We start from the raw sequence: 16,162 nt of genomic DNA, 5'->3' as shown, positions 1-16,162 counted from the left end.
GTTGAACCAACAAGTCTGCAGTCTCGTGGGCCGATGGGAGCTTGGGAAGGGGAATAAAGTGAGCTGCCTTGGAAAACCGGTCCACGATGGTAAGGATGGCCGTGTTGTTCTCGGAGGGAGGAAATCCGGTGACGAAGTCCAATGCCATATGCGACCAAGGCCTGTGGGGAACAGGCAGAGGTCGTAATAGTCCAACAGGGGGTCTGTGTGAGGCCTTGTTGCGCGCACAGGTGGTACAGGCTAGGACGTATGCTCGGTGTCATTGTCCAAGGATGGCCACCAGAAGGAGCGCCGGAGCCAGTTGATTGTACGTCTTATCCCAGGGTGGCCGGAGAGTCATGAGCCCATTGTAGGACCCGGGAACGGACGGAAAGGGGAACGAACAGGCGCCCAGGAGGACCACCTCCTGGGTCTGGCTGGGTCTGCTGAGCCTCCCGCACTGCAGACTATCGCCCAGGTGAGAACCCCTAGGACACAGGCAGGTGGAACAATCGTGTCCAGAGCTGGGTCAACCTCATCTGGGGAAAACTGCAGAGAGAGGGCGTCGGGCTTGATGTTCTTACTTCCTGGGCGGTAGGTGATGGTGAAGTTGAAACGGCCAAAGAACAGAGCCCAACGGGCTTGTTGGGAGTTCAGTCGCCGGGCAGAATGGATGTATTCGAGATTTCGGTGGTCGGTCCACACAATGAACGGGTGGACTGACCCCTCCAACCAATGTCTCCATTCCTCCAGAGCCAGCTTGACGGCCAGTAACTCCCGGTTGCCCACATCATAGTTCCGCTCAGCCGGGGAAAGGTGGCGAGAGAAAAAAAGCACACGGATGGAGCTTAGAGTCAGTGGTTGAGCGTTGTGATAATACTGCTCCTACTCCGGTGTCGGAGGCGACCACCTCGACCACGAACTGGCGGCTTTCATCCGGCTGTACTAGGATGGGGGCTGATGTGAATCGCTCCTTGAGGGCATTAAATGCCCGGTCAGCCTCGGGGGACCTGGAAAAAAAACCACCTTAGAGGAGGTGAGTCTAGTTAGGGGTGACGCCGTCTGACTGTAGTTCCGAATGAACCGGCGGTAGAAGTTTGCAAATCCTAGGAAGTGCTGGAGCTTCTTCTGGTTAGAGGGGACCGGCCATTCCGTGACCACTTTAACCTTTTCTGGGTCCTTCCGAATCTGACCCTCCTCAATGATGAAACCAAGAAACTGTACGGAGGTGACGTGGAATTCACATTTCTCGGCTTTGATGAAGAGTTGGTTTTCCAGTAAGCGCTGAAGGACATGGTGACAATGTTCCTGTAGGTTTGAGGAGGTTCCTGGACCTCATGATTAAAGGTCAGTTCGACAGACGATGTTGAAGGGCAAAATGTAAATCACGATGAGGAAAAATCAATCTGTGGAAGAACATCCGTTTCTTGATGTGAAGGATTTATTGTGTGCCTTGTAGTCCCGGTTTAGCATCTCGGGCCGAGCAGGTTAAAATATGACTTTTGTAACAAGACCTTTGTTCATCCAGCCAGTGTCTGTCTCATTTGATATTGCTTCCAACTTTTGGTGGATTAACTCAACAGTGTACCACTGAGACATTTTTTTCGTCACACAAGGCAAATCCAGTATCCCATGTCATGCTGTAGTTTTATATATTAACAACCCAGGTATTCAAGTAGACTATAAAGTCAACACTTTTCTCACTAGGAGATCTAAATTGTCAGTTTGTGAGAATTGCTACATGTCTACATTCAGAGGTCAAATATAGCTCAGAGGATTGGAGTCAGGTCCTGCGGAGTCATTGGTGTGGGAGTAGAGTCATTAGTCCAGTTCTGGGTAAAGTTGGCCCTGCTCTGGGCAGAGGGCTCCTGTACAGGGAAAGCAATGTGAAAAGCGACACCTATGGCTAAAATGAGAACTGAAACCAAGAAGACGAGTCCTCGGCGCAAGATCAGCTCGGTGACAGGAAGCAGCCCTGGAGTTTTGGTGTTTGAAGCCTTTTTGATACTTTCAGCATCCCCCTCAGCTCTTCCTGTATTTGTGTTGTTGGCCTCAGCCTCGTGACCCACTTTCAGCTCCTGGGTGTTGACTGGACTGTAGCCCTCTGTTTTAGGAGCTTCCTCGCCATTCCACTGGGCCTTCAGGGTACAAAGATGCTGCTGTTAATCAATGTGTGTGTAGCCCCAGTATGATAAACACAGACATGGGAAAAATCCCTATTGAACTACACACTATTTACTATGCACTTACTGTATCAAGGCAGTCAGAGAGGTCAGGCACCATCGCTTCACTCAGCATTGTACTAGGAGGACGCTTTGGTATCACCACCACTTTATTTCCAGCTCGCAGTTGAGAATGAAAACACAGAGTGAGGTTCATGAAAGACACAATTCTTTCTTCAGGGACAAAAAAAAACCTGAATGAGAATTCAGTCATCCACACATTTACCAACACTTAATTATATTAAAGTGCATTCATTTGTGGCAATTTTGACTGTGTATGCAATGTTCAGCACCAACATTTATGTTTGTCCGTGTATTGTGAATGAGTTGAGAGATAACTTGCAAAGCTATGCAAAAAAAAAAACAATCAAAAGAACACAAAGATGCTGCCATAAGTTTTATTTGCTAATCCAAATTATTGCCCTCAATCCTTTTTGGAACAGTTTAATTGCTATGCGTGGTTTAAAAAAAAAAAAAAAAAAAGATAAGCGCATCCTACCTTGTATGTGACTTTCTTCCAGTTGAGTTTGAAGATTAAAACGAGGAAGAAACCCGTCTCCAAGAAAACACATGTTAAGATACCTAGCCACAAGCCTAACCAGAAGCAGACAAAAAAAGCATGCAATGAAGAAAGATCTACAGTGTATTCACTTTATAAATCTTAAGAAATTTTTTTGACAAGAAAAAAAAAAAAAAACATGATATGGTTAATATTTATGACAAAAAGAAAAAGATACAGCTACTATTTTGACCTTATGATGGCGCAAGATGAAAAGTCAGGGGATCACCAAAGTTATTACATTTCATCCTAAGGGGGACTTGAGTGTTTGTACCAAATTTCATGGCAATCCATTCAGTCGATAGTTGTCTAGACATTTCACGAAAGACCGCACAGTGACTAAAAAGAGCAGAAGGGTGAGTCATTCTTCACTGGACTCTAAATATATTGCATATTAGATCAAAGCCACCCTCATGTCATTATTACACTCTGAGCTACTGTGGAAGAAACTGAATTAAATAAATCTGCCCTTAAACAGTCGGGTCAAATTTATTTCCAAAGAGCTACACAATTATGTTGCATCCACACAAGAAATATGTATTCAAGTCAGTCTGTCATACAAGGAAATGGAAGCAATTCACTGATCACCGACACCTGCTGAATTGATGAAAAAATAAAAAATAAATCATGTTAGTGTGAAATGTTATGAACCATATAAAGAAAATAGTTTGTGGTCTCCATGTGCACAAGGTAAGGTTCCTACCATCCAGTTGAAGTGAACCTAACCTGTTGTATGGGATACCTGCCGGGTTACATCAACTTTACTGTGGGATAAAACTCAACTTAAATACCATTTATTTTCCAGGTCTTGAGGAGTAATACTGTATATATTGTTGTATACTGCCTTTTGTGCCTGCAGAGGGAGCTGTGCAATGTCTTTATAAATTGCCTCAAATTACATCTTTTGAATATGCATCTGTTGGGGCCAGGCCTCCAGTTCTGAAGAGTGAAGCCAATGTGGAAGTGCCTTGAACTTAGATTCTTTCTAAAAGCCATCAGGGGCGACTCCTCTTGCAAAAATAAGTCTGATTGTATAGAAGTTTATAAGAAAATGATCCTCATGTCTCAAGGGTTAGTTGCAAGCCTTCTTCAATGCAGAATGATGTTAATTTAGAAAAGTGTGGTCCTATTTAGAGTAAAAGAGATTATAAAGCAGGTTATGCTTTAGGGTGTGGCTACCTTGTGATTGACAGGTTGCTACCACGTCGTTGTCCGATCTCCCGAGTTGTTCGTGTTTTCGCATCAGAATTGTAACCCTTTCAGTGTGTTTTCAGCTCATGAAAGTTAACTGTAAAGTTTTGTTTGCCTAAAAATGTCTTAGTCAGCGTTCGGTTGTACTTAACTCCTGTGTCACCTCAGCTGGCAAAAAAACAAGATGGCCACGGCCAAAATGCTGAACTCAAGGCTAATTGGTGAAGTTGCATTATGGGGAATGTAGGCGCCAGTTTTTTGACAAGGAAGAAGAATAAAGACATTTGTGGTTGTCCTGCATCGATTTTCAGTATTCTTATTAAACTGTCAATAGATTCCAACTGGATTGCAATGCTCGGACCCTATGAAAGGATACTATAAGATCAAATTCATAACTTGTTTGCAGAAACAATCAGAGATAGAATAGGATGGGTCCATTACCTAATATTCTGAGCTCGGTAGCAAACATCAGAGCTATTCCCACTGGCAGACCGATGCAGTAGTAACCCACCAGGTTGGACACGGCAGCAATTTTCTGCATCCCAGATCCTATAAGAATCCCTGAGCAGACACTCTGAAAACACACACGCATAGAAACAATTGAAGAAAAGCACGTATACTCTTCAACGCAAGCTCAATGCAAAACAAAAGAAGAACATTTATTCTGTTCCGTAATAACGTACCAGAAGAGCATCAAAGAATTGTAGAAATGTGTAGACGGTCAGGTTATTTGAGACAATCTCCACAATGTTTCTGCAGACAGTAGAAGAAAATCATCAAAAAAAACAGAGATGCCGTCACGGGGTGCAGGAATGAAGGTGTGTAGGTCTAAAACTCACTCATCAGATGTAAATATGTAGCCAACGACGGATTTACTGCCAGCGATGACAATACTCTGGAACAGCGCAAGCAGTCCTATAGCGAAGACATTACACAGAAGATTAATGTGACAAGATGTTCTGCGTATGTCCAGATTCACAAAATATCAAACACATTTGAAATTGAAGTTGCATGGATCTCACATATTTATCTTTTTTTTGTGTGTTTTTAAAGAAGAAAAACAAACTCCAATGTTGCTGTTTAATACACTGATACGTAATTGGTCATACGGTATTAGTAGGGATTAATAAACCTGCCAACCAATCAGAAATTAATCAAGAATTCTTAGTGGGCACGGTTTAGATCAGGTTTCTATCTCATAACTTCGACTTTCTATCTCATAACTTCGACTTTCTATCTCATAACTTCGACTTTCTATCTCATAACTTCGACTATGGGGATATTTGTATTATCAAGTCTAACTTTAAAAAAAAGAAAAAAAGAAAATTTAAACTTTTTTTTTTATGCTGGCGGAGTCGCGGGCCAAATAAAATGACGTCTCAAACTCCCGCGGGCCGGGAGTTTGAGACCCCTGGTTTAGATTATAGTAATTATGTAGGTTTGTTTTTACAAGTAATTAATATGCATACCTGCCAGAAAAAGCGCCACTTTGCAGGTGACTATGGCCCTGGTAGTGTTCCCGGCCCCCAGAGCATTCCCAACACGCACACAGGCAGCTGCTTGGACACCTAGAGGGAAGTGCAAGGAGCCCATGTTACAATGAGTTACACAGCTTTGGGGAATACACTTATTCACTTTCTTTCTAATAGTTTGATACAACTATCGATATCCCTGTGTCAACTGCGTGTGAAATAAAGCACGGGAGCCTGGAGGCAGTTGCATGAAGACAGGAAGCAGGGGAAAACAGTACGCCTGCATCTCTCCAAAGTTCAAAAGTAAACCTACCAGCACAATCAACACTACTTGTTATCTCCAGTGTGCGAAACACGCGTTTGCAATCGAGGGGTCCCGACTCCCTCGATATCTGACTGTCATTTACGGCGAAAAGTTGTATCTCGCACTCACGATTCATATCTGTGAATAAATGTATTGCAGTTTGAATAATGAATACTGGGCAATTGTAGGCTTATAAAAGATATTTTTGTGACAATTGTAAGTGACAAATAATTGTATTATGATTTTAGAGATATCCCCCCCCCCCCCATTTTGGCTAGAGCCAGGCTAGCTGTTTCTTCTCTACTTTTAGTCTTAATGCTAAACTAAACTAATCTCCACCTGGATCTAGATCCTTACTTGACATACAGACATAAAGAGTAGTATCAACCTTCTCATAAATAAGAGCATTCCCCAATATGCTGAATTATTGTTGAATATGTACATAAACACATATGTTCCAGTGAACACATTGGATGTTGCATACCATAAATGTTATGGCTCCTACTTCTATCAACACATGCTGGGCAGCCAGATCCACCTCTCCCAGCACACCTAATATGATAAAGGTCACATTCAGACATTCACAAAGACGAGAAACTTGTTACGTTTGACCAAAAAAAAAGTCAGTATACTGCTGCTTTGTTCAAAAAATTAAAACAAATCACTCTTGTATTAAAATGCATATGAGCTCTCTGACCTCCTGTCCTCTTCTTTCCTAACTCCCGGCTATGCATCAGCTCAGGCTCAACTGCGAGCTGGAAATAAGCTATCAAAGTCTCCTACTTGCAGCTGAAGAAACCTTTCCAGCTGGTCAGTGCCTCTCTCTAGTGGGTAAGAGAGGGAGGGCTGCTGGAAACATCATGGACACGCTGGGCCTTATACGTGGACGAAGTCCAGGTCATATGCCATGAAAACACAGCAAAGATAAGCGACAGCTTACTGTTGGGGAAGCTGCTTTGAAAGCTTTGCAAGCTATCAATCACTTCAAACAGGAAGAAATTGAACTACAGCAAAGCTACCCTATGGAGAACTCTAGTTTGGTTCACTAAAGCTAAGAAAAAGTTCATTAAAATAAAATCATAGTTCAAACTGTTTTGCATAATATAATATAAATAATTGACAAAATACATTCCATATCAAATTATAATAAATTGTAAATGTCCCATGCCATTAAAAAATGCCAAGTTTATTTTATAAAGTGGCATTTATTCATGGGTCATACATACAAAACATACAAAGGAGAATGTTTAACTTTCTGGACCATTTTGAGCACTGGTATACAACAGAAATGGACCTGTTGTCTTACATCTGACAATCTAAAACAGTCTTCAACTTACTGAAAATGATGACGCTGTCGCTCTGTGAGCAACGCACATGCATGATTCATTTGAAGTCACGTTTGTGTCCACCCAGCTAATGTAAGTCCAATCTTCACTCTCTTTGAACTCAGATACGTGAGGTTCTATAGTCATTATCAGCAGAATGCACTTCAAGTATATGAAAAGCACTGCTGCAGAATAATGACCCCTGACAGTGGGACACTGTCTCAATAATTATTACTAATGCTATTGCAACTTGAAAGCAGCATTTTATTGTTGACTGGTAAGGCTACTACTTAGTGTGCTGTTGGCAGTGGTAGGATGCAAAATGTTTACTTTACGTGTGTCCTTCCATTCTATGTTACTTTATACTTCAGCTGCATTTCAGGTGAAAATATATTACTTTTTACTCCACTACATTTATTTGAGACTTATAGTTACTCGTTACTTTTTACATGAGGAAACCATGTGATATGCGTATCCGCCCTATCATGCAGTAGTATATTTATCTATATACCCTGTATACAAAGTATCTGAAATTGGCTCCATTAAATGCTCTTACATGTATTTGTTAGTGATTAAAAACAGAATAATATAATATTCTATGATAACATATCACTCTGAAAGGAGCCACTTGACATAATGAGTACTTTTACATTTGGTACTTTATATATACGTATATGTATATACTGTTTGCTGATGATACTTCTGTACTTTTACTTAAAGTTACAATCTTAACTTGACTTGATTTTTCGTGGTAATGTTGCTACGAACCCTTAGTTAGCTTAATACTGAGGGCTCACTCACCGTTGTGTTTCTTCATGCAGCAACAGATAGAGACTGAACAGGCAGTTATTTAAGTGAACATCTTTGAGATTATTCCATAGTAACACTTTTAATTCAAGACTTTTACTTGTACTTTTATAGCATATGTTTTTGTAAAGGCCTTATATGTAAACGAACTACAGGTAAAGGCAGTAGCATAAAAACTACAAAGCAGCATATCATTTAATTATTTTGAGGAATACCTGAAAATTGTGCTTAAGTACTGTTCTTGGTGCATGTATTTAGTTACTTTTCACCACTGGTAACTTGTATCACAGTATCAGAGGCGAGACGGATGTTTGCTGCTGTTTAAACTGACAAATGTTAAAGCTCTTGTACGCTGGATATTTTTATGTCAAAGATGCTGTTTACGACCATTTTTTATATTAACACACACATTCCATTGGTCTCTGTCATCACAATACACACAGCACAAGGAAATAATCGCCCAAACTTCATTGTCACAATCAGGTCGATCAAAATAGCTTGAACTTTAAAAAAAGTGTCCTTGTGTTTGCACATTATAAGTACGCGAACAATAAACAATTAAACATCAGGGGTATACATCAGCGTATGCCCCGCCCACTACACCCAACTCAGCTTTTGGCATTAAAACTTTGGCTTCAAAACCAAAGCGTTTATTTTTTTAACAAATAAATTATTCTCAGTTTATATATTTGCTTTTAAAACTTTTTTTGCTTTTGAAACTTTTTTTTGCTTTTAAAAAATAAAGACACAAATCTACCTTCATATTCCTGAGGTATAACTCACTACATAAGTATGGACAGTCAGCACATAAACATGGCGACTGGGACCACAGCTGTTGCATGCATGGAGGTATAAAAAGACAACTTTTGGGTTTTTGAAGCTTACAACTTTTATTGTGTGATTTTTTTCTCTCTCCCACATTTAGGCACATCTCCCCTTCTCTCGTTAATACATAGAAACATCAGAGAGGAAGTGTTTCGCCTCACTTCAGGCTGTTTGTTTTGAAAGTGATAACACTAATAACCTGCTGGATATGGCTTTATAACATCATCAGGTAACGAGTCATTACATCTTCCCCCATTACATCATCAAATGATTTATGTGTATAGTATCGATGTATGAATCATCCGCGGGCCGGTAAAAGCGCCAATCTCAGCCTGAAGTAAAAAATATGAGGAAAAAGAACATTTGACTCAAATACTACCGAAGCTATTATATAAAAAGTCCCTTTCCAAGAAAATAATCTTTACATTTTGGCATAATCAAATGACATTTCATAAAAAAAGGACTAACAGATGTTAGTAACATTATTGCATACGTATAAAGTACAGGCAAATGCATCTCTCCTTTGTTAATTTAGTGTTAGTTCTGAAAAACTATTTTGGTCGTTTTTTCAGACAAAGATGAATTGTAGAAACTAGAAAAAAAGGTTTCTAAGCAGAGAGCGAGAATACAAACTGTCTCATTAGTATCTTGTAAAATGTAACTTAGACATTTGGTTGTAGCAGCTACGACCGGTACACACACACACACACACACAGTACAGAAATCCCTTTGGCAGCTACAATGAGGGTACTTTACCCACAAGCAGCGAACCTGAGACATGCAAACACACAAGAATCACTTGAATGTTGCCAACTACACACAACATTGATATAAAAAAGACAAGCTGCCACGTAACAGTCTCCCAGTATCATACTAACAACACTACAATGTAACCGATACCTCGATAAAGATAAATGTGAACCATGGCTACAAAAAGGTCCCGTGTTTTACAGACATGTAGCTCAGTTGGGTTTACGGATCGTGTTCACAGCCGTGTGGGTCCAACTCCCCAGCGTGTTCGAGAGGTTCGAGGCTCGACGTGTGAGGTTTGAGCGACTCAGTTTACCGCTGGGGTCCAACTTTCTCATCACGGCCCCTACAGAACGATCCCTTGTACTGGTCCTGCAGAGAGAGAGAGAGAGAGAGAGAGAGAGAGAGAGAGAGAGAGAGAGAGAGAGAGGGTTATTAAAGTGTCCACAGGCCTCATCGATTCAATTCTCTCTATAAGTGTATCCTAAAAACTACCGTTTAAAAAAAGGCGTTTGATATTATAGTTATGATATCCAAAATAAGAAAATGAAAGCAATTGCTGACCCAGGGAACAATGTTTCTCAATGGTAAATATAGTAACAAGATTTCTTAAGACTTAAGTCTATTTGTGACGTTGAATTTAGATTCAATACATTCAGACACCCTGGTAAGTAGGAGAAAGCATGTCAGCTGATAATGTGACAGAGAACGAGTGAATAAAGCAAAGGGAAGTGAAGGAGTACGGAAGCGTGAGTGACAGAGAAGAGCATCCTTTCCAGTTAATCATTAGTCACAAAACAGGCTTTTCATTGCGACGGGTCAGACTCTCACATGTTCATACATACAGCAGCTCATGCTTTTCATGTCACACAATTAGTCACTCAGAGCACAGGTTTACACAACTCAGCTGGTTTTTAGAGGCGTAATGATTGGATCTTTGGATTTACCTTCTTCCCTACTCCACAATTTGGGAATAGTTGAACTGCCTGTTGTAGGAGGAAAACAAACTTGGGTTTTAATTTCCAAAGGACGAGGCTACATGCGATGCAAACTACAGACTAGACAAACTAGACAATGGTCCATGTGCCCCTCATTCTTTCTTGGATTGGTCCAGACCACGATTCCACATTTTGAACGTCAACACAGGAAGTGACGTAAATCTGTACTCTACTCTCTCTCTCTCTCCTCACATTTCTGTCATGTCGTCTGGCTCCAATTCCCACGCCCATACTCTCCCCCCCCCCCCCCTGCTGTCGCCCCCTCACTCCCTCCTCATTTGAATACCGGAAACACAGTTGCAGTTTCAAATCTAGCCTGGAAGAATGTGTGTGTGGGGGAGGGGATCTGTGTGGGGATTCTTTGGGTGGGAGGGTGATCATGCGTCTCTGTGGTCTCCTTCATTCAGAATATGTATGCATAACAGAAAATGGGATGACGGCTTCCTCGAATACACACAACGCTCTCATTCACCTACAACACACACGCACATTCACACATACAGGAACTGGATTTCACCCACCGCCAACCCACTCCTATAAGACACTCACAATGCAAGCCATACTAATGAAAAACAGATCTATTAAGATTCGCCGCACGCTCAGCGGTGATTACGTTAAATTATGCTTTACCCGTTGTCTCTGCCAATTATGTTGTCAAAGGCCTTGGACAGATGTTTGAGCCTCCTGATCCCACTGGACACCGAGTCCAGATCGCTGTCAAACATTCTGTTACAGAAGAAAATCACCACATGAATGAAAGTAGCAAGTAAAATCTGGAAAACGTTGGTGTGAATGAATATCAGGAGACTTACCTCCTTTGGTTCTGTGTGTTGGGGGATGCGAAGGGACTTTGTAACGCGGCCATGCGGACCAGCTGCCTCCGGCCTCCCCTCTTCTTCACCCCTCGTACGCCAGCCTCAGGAGTCCTCCTGCCTCTGGAGCCAGGGGTGCGTCCAGGTGTGGCCCCTGATCTGGGGGTGCGTCTGGGTGTTGCAGCCCGGCCTGGGGTGCGAGAAGTCGACGCACCCGGTTCTTCCCCATCACACGTCCGACCCGGGGTCGCCACCAAACACTCCTCACGGGAAAACTCTCTTGTCCTCTGCAGCCTCTGATTACAGGAGAAAAGGACACAAGATGAGGAGGAGGAAAGGAGGAAGGGATACACACCGGTTTTGGTCCATCTATCTACCTGATATACTTCAGTGACGGAGTTCTGAGCAGTGCGTGTAAGTTTGCGGACTGCGTTGGGCTTCGGCTGCTCCTTCTGGGTTTCCCAAGTTGGGTTTTCTGGAAGGGAGCCGGTCTGGACAGAGCGCAGCGGGAGCCGCTTGCGCAAAGACATCCGCAGAGAGTTGAGTGAAGATGAAGAGCGAAGCTTGCGGAAACGGTCGGGGGCTTCCGGGGGGCTCTCCGCACCGTCGGACTCGTCCAGGACCGTGTGCGCCCGCCACACTCCCACCACAGCTTTACCCACTATGTCCATTATTGAAGACGCCATGTTGACTGAGCTGCAAGAGGGGAGCGGAGGTTAAAAAGAACAGCAGTGTGTGTGTATTATACAATAATAAAAACAACAGTTCAAGTGCTTTACACGGGTGTGAGGAAATTATTTTCTCCAGTTAGATGTGATCACATGTTATTTATTGTTTGCACATTGAATTAATGAGTTTAGGACCTTATTTGAACGCATCACACTCAGAAATTATGATGGGGCGTTTTATGAATTAATAGATTCGTCGAGAATGACAATAATTAGTTTGTTGCAACCAGAAATAAGACCAAATAACTACAATACAGGACGTAATTCAAATAAAATAAGCTAATTAAAGTAAAGTAATAAGTCACATTAGGTATTATAGAAGTACATTTAAGAGTTTTTCAGATATTAAGACAGAGATGAACATAATTTAACTCTTCAAAATCTTGAGCTAATAATATAAGTGTAACTGCACAATTATTTTAAGATTAAAATGCTGATGATGCAGAAAGAACAGGAAGTGACCCGCAGTTAGTGAAAGTTTCGTGGTTATTGTTTGATATGGATTTGTAGCTTAAAAACAAAGGCTGCACCTTTATTTTCTTGCGTCAACGACACGGGTTTCTTCCAAAACACAGTCAGAGGAGCGAAAAATAACAGCGTGTTAGCACTTCTTCGTCAAATGGGAACGACAATGAAGTGACAAAATGCACACTCGTAACAATGAAACGTCTTCAAGTGATTATTATTCACAAAAACAAAAAAACGGGGCTGTGTTCGCAAACTAGAGTACAAGCGTTGGCGAACGTTAATACATCAGTTTAGCGTAAATTAAATAACAGTTAAATAACTTAAATACCAACTATGGAACCGTCTACTTCACCGCTAGCTCACCTAAAATGTACCCGCTGTGAGGATCGTCTGCTGCAGCCTGTTGCTGTTGTTTCTTTCTTCCACTGTTTGAATTTGGCGGTGGACCACAGACCGCACGCGGGTACGCACGTTACCACGCCCCTCACGCGAAACCCACAGTATGACGTAAGACGTTAATAGGAGGAGGTGTTACGTCGTGTGGGTTGGTTATCAGTCTATTTGGTTCTGTGGGGTATTATATTGTACATCCCAGACAATTGTATTCTTTGCACAGAAGACAAGCGACATTTTGTTTCATTCCAAGTATAAATTAACTGAAATTAAATGTCTTTCTTTGAGCCAGGGTATGTAAAACATATATACATATATATGTATACACACAACTCTTGGTTGGATGTACTGTATGTTTTTATAAATGTATGTTTATTGGTTGCTGACTCTGGCTTCTGTTTTTTTCATTATATCTATATATACAGTATATATATCATGAAGAAATGCATGCTATAGCTCCCGACTATAGCTCATAAATCTGACCGAGAGGCACACGTGAAATCGTATGACGACAGCAGCCAAAGAGCTCTAATGACAAAATTAACCGTTTTATTCCTTCTCTACAAAACAAAAGCAGGATTTGGGTTTCTCCCACTGTAAAATGTGCCATAACTGGGTAGTGCAACATACAGCAACCTAACCAAGAGGAAACAGATCTGAAAAATGATTACAAACCTCGAGTACCCTGGCTAGAGAGTGAGTAGTCATGCAAACTGGATGCCCAAATTCTCCTTATTTAATGAAGCATGTCAGACAGAGCACCTATATTATTGCAATTCATCTCAAAACAGGAGATATAAGGCACAGCGTCCAAAATGCTTTCTTTCTTTTGAGCATTTCCTTAGAAATATAGCGTGTGCATACTTTACACATTATTTGCCAATTAATAAAAATCCCCTCCTTCTGTAAGAAGTTTTATTTTAAAGAATAACTGATGGAAACATATTTCCTAACAAAAACAAACACGCAAAAGCTGACTCTCCAACGCTGCAACATTCTAAAAGGGAGAGATAATTACTCCACTAAAAAGTTGATTATATATTCTGTATTTTTGTTATTGTCAATACTGTCAAGAAATCCCATGAAAGACCAAAACCAACAATGTGTTTTTCCATCTTTCCGTCTTTAAATCTGCTTTTAAGTCGATAAAAACAGTGCACAGATACATAGTTAAAATAATGTCCTAAAACAGATGGCCACTGTAGCTTTTTTAGGGACTATTTTCAGCGGCGGCTCAATCCACATTTATTGCTCTATACAGTGTTCCAGCTCATACTGAAAGACTTGACCCAAGAGACATTTAAATTGCTCTGTCATCAGCTCAAGTTGTTCATTCATAGGATTACGTTTTACTGTAACTAGTGACTCAGAGCCTTCATCACTTCAAAACTCCCACTCTTCTATTCTTCTTGGGAGGAAGTTGGACTTCTGTGAGGGGGAGTGATTCATTAAAGGGCTCTTCACTTGGCACAATTAAGGAGAGGGCAGAGTTGTCACAGGCTGCAAACTCTTTATGGATCAAGTCTCCCCGAACCTCTGAAACACTCTTTGTGTCGTCCGGACTGGACTTCAGCTGCTCCTCAGACACCTCTTCATGTATTCTGCTGTCCATCAGCATCTCCTCTGTCTGTGATGTTTCTGGTCCATGGCTGTATTATCATGGTCGGTCATCTTCGATGCTTTCTGCTTTAAAAAGTCGTTGGTAAAGATTTCATGTACTGCTCGTTCGTGTAACACTGAACTAATGACGCAAATACAGATGACAGAAGTTTTTTTTTGTCTCACAACTTCTTTCTTTGAAGGCCACGTCTCACATCGATAAATAGCCGCAAAGAAAACCGACATTATGTCAGTTCAAGACTGAGATGGTGAGACATTTAAAGCACTTTAAGGACAAAAAATCTGAAAGCCATTAAGACTATCATTATCTACAATGTCTTGACCTGTTCTAATTCATATATATATCCTTATAATATTGAGACTTTCTTTGATTGCAGATTCATTGCATCCATCTCTATAATAAAACTGATAAATCCCCGCAGATTATTATCACTAATATCATCATCACCATGTCACAACTTTTCTGAAATATCTCTCCGATGTACATTGTCATTTTTTGAGTCAGGCCTACAGTTCTGTATGTAATCCAATACACCAGTCCAGCAATAAAGCTTATCTTTGTGAAGTTTATGACGTTCATTTCGCTTTAGAGTGAAGTGACCAGCAGATGTCGCTACAGACCTGCATGTGAAAAACCAGTGCTTAGAGGTCTTTGTCCACCGATTTAGTTTTAGTCAGTGGTGATGTAATAAAGGCATCATCAAGCCTGTGTTTCCACTTTTCTTTTCTATATTTTTGTTATGTATTTACTTCAATGAATAAGCAAACAAAACCAAAGCTTTGTGCAGCATTAACATTCTTATTTTTGCATGTAATTAGCAGACAAGGACTCTGAGACTTTCCCAGAAGCAATCAATTAGACCTTACAGTATTAATGATTACAGATTTTTGGACACTAACTGTATAACCTGACGCAAGAAAGGACCACATGAGTAAATTCGTAACTATAAGCTGCAAGCATAACCAAGCAGCTTCTTTCACAAGAAACACAAGCTTGTGTTCATAATGTATTTTTGACAACTGCGCACACGTGCAATCTTGTCTAATGTGTTACAATCCATGTTTGGTATTGCACTGTTTTATGTGAACTTGTTAAGTGTTTTTTTATTGGTTGAATGCACGATCTAGACCTTGACCCTCATGACATGGTAATCCCTGTCCTTTTGTCTCATGAAGAGTAAATGTATAACATGATTTTAACACGCCTTGATTGCATTGTTGAGTCACAAGTTAAAGTTCAGTCCAAATGTGGAAACTAGAGATCAAGGTGGCGAGGAAACAAAACTTTTATTGCAAAGATATTAACGAGAAACAGGCAGAAGTGCATCACACTATGAAACGTGTTTAAGGATGATCTCAAAGACTTCACAGATCGTCCTGCTACAATCTAAAGATGATACAATATATAGCATGCAACATTTTGGAAGATTTTAAATGGCATTTTTGGAAAAATACTCAGGCCTTTGTGGTTTATTGCAAAGATTTAAATAAGAATTCTGTCATGTCTGTATGATAAAAAGATACTACCAGCAGCCGGTTAGATTAGCACAAAAACAAATAGTGGAAGTAACTACCTGGCTGTGTCCAAAGGTAACAAAATCCACATAACAGCACCGCTAAAACTCAGTATTTAACTTTGAGTTCCATCTTGTTTAATGTGAGCAAAAACCTGCGTTTTGTGGTTTTCCACCTGGATAGCGCTATCACTT

General features: G+C 40.9%; 1 protein-coding gene across 3 annotated transcripts; it reads right to left on the bottom strand.

The window, feature by feature from the left end:
* Positions 1-8,723: 8,723 nt before the first annotated feature.
* Positions 8,724-12,891, bottom strand: pimreg (PICALM interacting mitotic regulator). Of its 3 annotated transcripts, none has more exons than XM_079283862.1 (6): positions 12,804-12,861; positions 12,503-12,533; positions 11,622-11,940; positions 11,245-11,540; positions 11,063-11,158; positions 8,724-9,806 (listed from the first exon to the last, which is right to left on the bottom strand). In XM_079283862.1, exons 3-6 carry the CDS (start codon positions 11,928-11,930, stop codon positions 9,647-9,649), a joined length of 861 nt encoding a protein of 286 aa, XP_079139988.1. In that variant the 5' UTR covers positions 11,931-11,940; positions 12,503-12,533; positions 12,804-12,861; the 3' UTR covers positions 8,724-9,646. The 3 variants fall into 3 exon arrangements, with proteins under 3 accessions (XP_079139988.1, XP_079139987.1, XP_079139989.1); XM_079283863.1 differs by lacking the exon at positions 12,503-12,533 and adding an exon at positions 10,382-10,420 and having other exon boundaries at positions 9,667-9,806; positions 12,804-12,891; XM_079283861.1 differs by lacking the exon at positions 12,503-12,533 and having other exon boundaries at positions 12,804-12,891.
* Positions 12,892-16,162: the final 3,271 nt, after the last annotated feature.

Source organism: Melanostigma gelatinosum, assembly GCF_949748355.1.
Source record: "Melanostigma gelatinosum genome assembly, chromosome: 14".
Taxonomy (NCBI): Eukaryota; Metazoa; Chordata; class Actinopteri; order Perciformes; family Zoarcidae; genus Melanostigma; species Melanostigma gelatinosum.
Note: the sequence above shows the minus strand (reverse complement) of the source record. Positions and strands in the feature narration are given on the sequence as shown.